The sequence below is a fragment of the Arvicanthis niloticus genome, chromosome 5 (assembly GCF_011762505.2).
Source record: "Arvicanthis niloticus isolate mArvNil1 chromosome 5, mArvNil1.pat.X, whole genome shotgun sequence".
NCBI lineage: Eukaryota > Metazoa > Chordata > Mammalia > Rodentia > Muridae > Arvicanthis > Arvicanthis niloticus.
In genome coordinates, this window is record NC_047662.1 from 29536080 (window position 1) to 29544112 (window position 8033).

At 47.2% G+C, this 8033-nt stretch overlaps 1 protein-coding gene across 2 annotated transcripts; it reads right to left on the reverse strand.

Moving 5' to 3' along the window:
• Window positions 1-498: 498 nt before the first annotated feature.
• Airim (AFG2 interacting ribosome maturation factor) lies at window positions 499-8008 on the reverse strand. 2 transcript variants are annotated; one of them, XM_034503891.2, is made up of 6 exons: window positions 7920-8008; window positions 7658-7817; window positions 5877-6154; window positions 4299-4478; window positions 2743-2861; window positions 499-2625 (listed from the first exon to the last, which is right to left on the reverse strand). In XM_034503891.2, the coding sequence occupies exons 3-6, from the start codon at window positions 6149-6151 to the stop codon at window positions 2525-2527; spliced, it is 675 nt and encodes a 224-aa protein (XP_034359782.1). In that variant the 5' UTR covers window positions 6152-6154; window positions 7658-7817; window positions 7920-8008; the 3' UTR covers window positions 499-2524. The 2 variants fall into 2 exon arrangements, with proteins under 2 accessions (XP_034359782.1, XP_034359784.1); XM_034503893.2 differs by lacking the exon at window positions 7920-8008 and having other exon boundaries at window positions 5877-6151; window positions 7658-7913.
• Between the last annotated feature and the right edge of the window lie 25 nt (window positions 8009-8033).

The window sequence follows — 8033 nt, forward strand, 5'->3', positions numbered from 1 at the left end:
GGGATCTGATGCCCTCTTCTGGCCTCAGTTAGCACCAGGCACACAGATGGTGTACAGACATATATGCAGGCAAAACACTCATATACATTAAAGAAAAAAATCCTGCCTGAACTATAATACTCCCAGTGGCTTTCTTCCATCTCTATACCCAGGGCTCAGCATAAGGCTCAATACTCATGGTAGGCATGGCGACACACACCTCTCACTCTGGCATTTGAGAAGCTGAGGAAGATCATCAAGTGTATGGCAATCCCAGAACTGGGGAGATGGAGGGAGGAGGATTCCAGAGCTCACTGGCCAGCCTAGTGAGTTTAACTGGTAAGCTCAAAGCCAATGAGAGACCCTGCCTCAAAGTGGGACGATGGCATTCCTAAGGATAACACCTAAAGTCATCCTCTGGTCACCACACACACACACACACACACACACACACACACACACACACACACACACACATACACACACACAAACGCATGTATGCATATATACAAACATGCATAAAAAGCAAAAGTAAAACAGTAATATATTTAGCAAGTGTCATATCCTCTATATAGTACAGTTTTACTTACTTACAGATGTCCCACTATCCACAGAGTTAAAAAGAATGAGTTTGTATCAGTGTTTTTGTTTTGAAATTTGTGAAGAACAGGAAAGGGATACAGACCAAAACATTAGAGTGGATTTTGCATTATGCTTTTTCTGTATTTAATTTTTTTCCTTAATTGAAAAAAAAATGTAGTAAGAAAACAAAGCCACTTTCTTTTTAAAGTGTCCATCCTCAGCTGGGGGGCAGCGGTGGCGCATGCCTTTGATCCTAGTACTCGGGAGGTAGATCTTTGAGATCAACCTGGTTTGCAGAGTGAGTTCCAGGACAGCCAGGGCTGTACATGCAACCTTGACTTATATAAGCATATGGGAAGCTAGGACCCCAAGGCAGTGGCTGCTGCACAGAAGGCAAGGTTCAGCACCAACTCAAGGCTGCTTCTCAGTTCTTCCTGTTACTGCATGTGATGGCTAATCTTCACTGTCAACTTGACATCTGGAATCAACTAAGACTCAAGCAACTGGGCATGCCCGTAAGGCATTTTCTTTTCTTTCTTTTTTAAAGGCATTTTCTTGATTGGATCATTTGGGGTGGGAAGACCCACCCTAAATCTGGATTATTTGAGGTGGGAAGACCCATCCCAAATCTGGGCCACACCTCTCTGTGGGAGCCCACATAACATCATATAGAAGAAGAAAGCTTTTGCTCTGGGCCTGCCTGCCCTCCCTCTCATGGCCCCCAATACCCCTCTCTCCATTCATTCATTCATTCTATCATTAGTGCTGTTCCTTTAGAGAACCCTAAAACATGATAAAACATACTGACAGATGCAAGTGAAGGGACAAAGGGCTTATTAACACTCATAATTTGAAGCTACAGCCTATCACTATGGAAAGTCCCCGAGGCAGGGACCTGAACAGCTGGTCACAGCACGCTCCATCAGAGGCAACAGGTTAGTGTGTGTTCAAGTGCTCAGCCTACTCTTCCTCCTCTGACCCAGGCTCCAGCCCATGAAATGCTGCCATCCACATTCATGATGGGTCTTCTCACCTCAGGTAAGAAAATCTTGCAAGCATGTCTGCAAGCCAACCAAATCTAGAACATTCCTCCCTAAGACTCCCTTCCCAGGTGACTTTGCATGTATCAAGTGGACTATAAAAACCAACCATCACAGCCGGCATCCTCTTATCTGGCCAGTCACCCCAAACTCAGAAGAATGTGGCCAGTGAGAGGCCCTTCAGCCCTGTCATTTGGGGAATCCCACTGTTTCTCCATAACCTCTTCTTTTTGGAGACAGTCTCAGTATGTGGCATTGGTTGGCCTGGAGCTATGGAGACCAAGATGATCTCAAAATCACAGAGATCCACCTGTTTTTGCCTCCCGAGTCCTGGGTGGGATATCCAGCTCCCCACCACGCCCTCAGTCACTTTTAACAGCAACAGGGGACCTCCCTCAAGAACAAGGTATTCAGAACTGCTCATGCTGCACCGTCGCCCTCTGGTGGCTGACATTGAAAATGGAACTTGGCTTGAGTATCTGTGAAGGGTAAACATTTTAAATGTTCCCTTTCCTTCAGTCCCTCCCTTTTTTAGGGTTTGCAGGGGGATTGACTCTGCCACACCCCCTACCCTATCGCCCCCCTCCCCCCCCCCACACACACTGCTCTCACCCTGGACTCTCAGATCCACTCGTATCTTTAAGCCATTAAGGATGAGGATACTGACACACACAGAACCAGGACCTGGGCCAACCAGAGAAGGTGGTTCAGATGACTCAGGCAATAGTGCCACACGATTTAGCCTTCTGTCCTTTCCTGTCCTGGTGGACACTGTTCATCAGCGCTGCTTTTCCTGTCTCCTCCGCCTCTATCCACTTCTCAGAGCCACAGGTGCCGTGGCCATGGCCTACCATGGAGAAGTCTAGGGGCTTCTACCACAGGCATTGGTATTTCAGGTGGCAATGCTGACCCTTAGAAATAGCCTAGGGTAGCAATGGCAGCCCTCGACTGTGGTGCTCCAGATCTCCAGACGCTGCACAGCCTCCTGGCTCCTCCAGGAAGAAGGAGACACTCACCAGGATATCTAGAACAGGAAGCAAGGTACAAGGCATCAGGTTTATCAAGGCCCAAAAGGACAGCACCTCCAAAGAGGCCAGCCGCAGGGGAAGGAGGGCAGCACAGGACTGGTAGACACCAGTACCTGACACAAGCGTTTGGCACTCATCTTCTGAAATTTGGTCCCAGGCCTTGGGCAGTGCTTGGATGTTGGCCAAGTCTCCCCAGTGGATAGAGGAGAGAAGGTATTTTCTCTTCAGGTACCTGCCCAGAAGTTAAGGATTGCTCAGGAAAAGGGAAAAAAAAAAAAAAAAGGAACTTACTTAAACCAAGATGTCTGTGTCACTAGGTCATGCGTTCTTATGGGACTACTGCTGAATGTGGTCCATCTCAGCCATGTGACTGCAAACAAAGGCAGAGCAGCAGAGCCGACCAGTGCCTTTCAGCACCTAGCCTGTGGCAGTGCTTAGTGACATCAGTGTTAGTGGCCGCCACTAGCACACCTAGTACCGCATTGCAGTTATAACAGAAAATGGAGGAAATGAGGAAGGCCATCCCTACATTTCCAAATTAGGTGACAATCTCCTCTGTCAACTCGACTGGATTTAGAATCACCATGGAAACATGACACAGGTTGTCTGTGATAGTGTCTCCAGAAAGGTTTACCTGAAGTGGGAAGACCCCTCTGAATGTGGACCGTGTCATTCCATGGGCTGGGGTCCCAGAATGACTAGAAAGTGAACAGAGTACCAGCAGTCAGGATTCCCTGCTTCCTGATGCAGGTGAGCTTTCCTCCATGATGGATATATTCCCTCAGCTATGACCTGAAACAAATCTGTCCGTCCTGCCGTGTGTCGGATACTTGATCACAACACAAAAATCAGTAACACAGTGGGCACTGCTGGTCCACATACAGCTTTAAACTTGAATTTGTAGTTCACTAAGTGACCAGCTGGAGGCAGCCACAGGAAACTGAGACTCAAGACTAGGAGCAACAGTAAAGGGAGCAAAACCAGGGTCAGATGACAGTCACAGACTGTCAGAATCAAGAAAAGGCCAGAACTGCGGCCAGTGATCTGCTCTCAGGCTCACTTCCCGCCAAGTCAACTGTGCTTCAGGACCTGGCCAGCACTGTGAAGCATAGGTCTTGACCATGTGGTTCTGCTTAAAGCTTCTGAGAACTTTGATTTCAGAGAAACGGCCAAAACCTTCAAGATTCTTCTCAAAAAAAAACCAAGGCCCTCGCCTGTCCTCGGCCCACTGGCCTTAGTTCCTGCATGTACCAGCCATGCTCCACCCAGGCCGCTCACTCCATGGACCTTCTGCCTGGACTCTTCTTCTGAATACCCACATGGCTCGTCCCTTTCCTCTTTCAAACTTTGCTCAAATGCTGTGAGCATCACTGTCTCAGGATGTCACTGCCTCATCCACCTCCTCTCACCTGCCCTGCCTTATTTGGCACTCACCACATCTGACACCATACACTCCCCATTTTTACGCCTGCTCCCAGCACTCAGAGTAGTGCCTAGCAGATAAATGGTAAGGAATGACTATTAAAGAAAAAGACTAGCACAAGAAGAATCTAAGTTTGAGCACTAGAGAACGGCAACAAATTCTACAGCCTGCTGACCCGTAAAATCTGAACCCGCTCTGCATGGCTTTCAGGGGCGGCTCTGGGGTCAGGAGGCACTGGAAGGATATGAGCTTCGATAATGTCTGTCAATGTCTTGCAGCCACTCCAACATGTCAGCCACGGAGGGGCTGGCAGCCGAGGGCCTGAGGATGCTCTCAAAGTCAAGTGTAGCGGCATGCTGCTCATAGACCTGAAACACCCGCTCCACATGGCTGCTGACGGTGTTTCGAACCTTAAGGAGGGCGGCTCTGTGGGAAAGCAGGGTGTTAGGCAGCATTCCAAAACAAGACAGGGGCAAGGCTTCTCAAACCACTACTGCCATTTTGAAGTTTTGTTTCTGAGGGGACTCAAACCCTAACCCATGTTAGGGAAGTGCTCTACCACTGGGCTACATATACCCTTTTTAATTCAGTATATGGTGTCCACTCTGGTCTGCAACCTTTTCATGGGTCCTGTGGCTGGAACCCAGGTCATCGGGCTCACACAGCAAGTGCCTTTACCCACTGAGCCATCTTAACTGTCCTTGTTTGGCCGGTTGTTGAATGGCAATGTGGGCTCAGTGTGTACAGACTGCTTGAGAAAGTGAGTTATTTCCCCTGTGAATAAAGTCTCCATTGCTCACTGTGTCTTCCAAGAACAGCAAACACATAGTGAATCAGTGAATGAACTGCCACTAGAAAAATAAATATGATGATATGTATAAAGTGCCTTTGGCAGTGCCTACATATTATTCTAATGCTGACTCTAAGAGACCCATCACTGAAACAAAGGCTGCAACTTCCCAATGGACAAGGGATCCCCTAGCCCAGAACTCTAGCTCTAAATATCTGACTGCGGCTTATGGTGTAAAAACAGGAAACAATCCAAAGCCCTCAAGTCTGTAAGTCCTGCTTATAGACAAAGGAAAACAGTATCTGTGCACCGCCTGGATTGTTACTGTCTCATGGACTAGTTAGTTACATGTATCCACTGTGTGTAGAACCAAGTGGTGGTGAAGAGCCCCAGCTTAAGTAACAGGCACACTTCAGAATCCCGGCTCTACTTCTCACTGGCTCTGATTTCAGGACAGTTTGATTTTCCGTTTTCTTGCTTCCAGATTCATGACCAGAGATAAGCCAGAGGTGTACAGGGTACCACACATACAGTCCTTAGTCCTGGCTCTCACTGACCCACAGCACAGCAAGGCTGTCTACAGAAGAGGACTGCATTCTTCCTCTGCTCTTCTTTCTATCTGCTTTTATAACTTCTTCATTTAGTTGGTTTGGGATTATTTTTATTTATTTGTTTGTTTACTTACTTATTTTGGGACTGGGTTTGTCTGTGTAGCCCTGGTTGTCTGGGAACTCTCTATGTAGACCAGGCTGGCCTTGAACTCAGAGATCTGCCTGTTTCTGCCTCCTTAGTGCTGAGATTAAACACCTGGCCTGGTTTGTTTGTTTGTTTGTTTGTTTGTTTGTTTTTTTTAGACGTAGTCTTACAATGTAGCCCAGGCTGGCCTCAAACTTACAGACATTCAACTTTAGCCCCCTGCATGATTACTCCTGGCTTGCTTTTGTCAACTTTTGTAGGCCCACCCTGACTGAAGCTGGGATGTCATGCAGCATTGAGATCTTTCCATCAACAAAGGGAGACACAGAGCATCTTACAGCCTCTCAGCTAGCTTGTCCAGAACAATGTCACCAGCCTCCAGTTGCTTGCGCCTCAACCGTTCCTGTAAGTCTGGAAAGGGACAAAGGGCTGGCACGTCCTCAAACCGCAGACTCTGTGCTGCTTGCAGCTGCTCAGCCAGGTTGCTGAGAGAGGACAGGAGGGGTGAGCAGTCCTGCAGAGTACTCTGCCACAGGTCCTGCTGCTCCTCCACCACAGGGAAGCACTTCTTCAGTGCCTCCTGCACGACCAGCAGAGGCTGGTCATGAGCCATCTTCTGGGAAGAAAAAAACAAAATAAAAGAGAGTCAGGGCACTGAAAGGGTCTGCATCGAGGGTGAATCATATCTCTGACCTCATGAGAAGACCTGCTTTTGGTCTTCCAATAGTTCCACAGTAATATTGAAAGGTAGGGAGACTTTGGGGAACATGAAAAAGAACTCCTCATCCTTGAAGCAAGTTGACACTTTTGGCCAACAATGAAGTGAGAATTCCAGCAGTACACTTACCAACTGCTTAAGGCCTTTCTTCCTTCCCAGCTGTAAACCTTCCGTGTTCTAGAAATCTCACCAGAAATTCCATTTACAGAGAAAAGACCGACACTACCCCATTTAACAACCATCAGAGTTCCTGATTTCACTTTATTAGATTGTAATACCATCAAAGAATCTCGGAAGCCACCTCACTTACTTGTCTTATCAGACAAGTTCTTGTGTAAAGGGAATTACAAGGGTTTTTAGAATCCCTTTTGAGATGTAACCTAGCTGGGCAGTGGTAGCGCACGCCTTTAATCCCAGCACTTGGGAGGCAGAGGCAGGCGGATTTCTGAGTTCGAGGCCAGCCTGGTCTACCGAGTGAGTTCCAGGACAGCCAAGGCTACACAGAGAAACCCTGTCTCAAAAAAAAAAAAAAAAAAAAAAAAAAAAAAAAAAAAAAAAATGTAACCTGAAAGCCACCACAATAAGGATACATGGCTAATGTAGTGTGACTTTTAATTCCTGCAATCTGGAGGTAAAGCCAGGTAGATCTTTGGGGTTTGTGGCCAGCCTGGTCTACAGTTCAAGGACAGCAAGGGCTACACAGAGAAACCCTGTCTTATAAAAAAAAAAAAAAAAAAAAAAAAAAAAAATGTAACCTGAAAGCCACCACAATAAGGATACATGGCTAATGTAGTGTGACTTTTAATTCCTGCAATCTGGAGGTAAAGCCAGGTAGATCTTTGGGGTTTGTGGCCAGCCTGGTCTACAGTTCAAGGACAGCAAGGGCTACACAGAGAAACCCTGTTTCAAGAAACTGGGGGGAAAAAAAAGAAAATCAACTGCTGATCTCCTGGAGAAGCAAGCCCACGTGGCTATGTCTAACTTTCTGAGATTCTTTGAGCAGCCTGAAAGTGTCTTTTATTTTATGCCTAGGTGCCTCTTTCATAATCCTTGTGCTTAAGCCTGTATTTAAGACAGCTTTAAGCTGGGAGCTGTCGAATGCACCTTTAATTCTAGCACAAGGAAGGCAGAAACAGGCAGATCTCTGTGAGTTCACGGCCAACCTAGTCTACAAAGAGACTTCCAAACTAGCCAGTGTTATATGGTGAGCCCCGTATCAAATGTGTTCGTTCAAACTCTGCTTCATAAATTGGCTAGTGCTGCATTCTTTTCAGCGTCAAAGCCACCAACTGAGCTGAAGTCCCTAAAAGGTTAGAGGAACTCCTCACGTCGCTGAGGGTGGTAGGGGGAAGCTGTGTCTCTGGTGACACTCAAGAATAGTGATTCTGCCTGTCCTCTTACCAGCTCTCCACAGGACTGTTGCTTCGGGTCTTCTGAAGGGGTTTCTTCCCGACAGGACGATCTGCTTTAGATTGCGAGTCCCTGGGTTCTGACCATCCCCGGACCTGTGCTTCAGGAGCCAGAATCTTGTCTCCTCTCCTTAAGATTTCCAGCCCTGTTCCTAAATCAACAGGAAAACGTAAATCCTGGGTTGTCAACGCTGAGTACATCAGAGACTACACTGCGCTTGGCACTGTCTGCACATTCACCAGTGAGAACTCACCAGTCTAGTTTCACCACTCTGGAGTCGCGAAAAGATGGCGTATGCCGCAATGACTTCTGGTCATTGAAGTCCTCTATGAGGATTGGCTGTCGGAGGGAGAAGAAGCTTTATTGT

Excerpts from the sequence above, each read along its gene's own strand:
- Airim (XM_034503891.2), bottom strand. The coding sequence starts at position 6,151 with ATGGCTCATGACCAGCCTCTGCTGGTCGTGCAGGAGGCACTGAAGAAG. Across the intron at positions 4,479-5,876 it reads GACAAGCTAGCTGAGAGGCT|AGCCGCCCTCCTTAAGGTTC; the intron begins GTAAGATGCTCT and ends GCTTTCCCACAG. Across the intron at positions 2,862-4,298 it reads GACAGACATTATCGAAGCTC|GTACCTGAAGAGAAAATACC; the intron begins ATATCCTTCCAG and ends ACTTCTGGGCAG.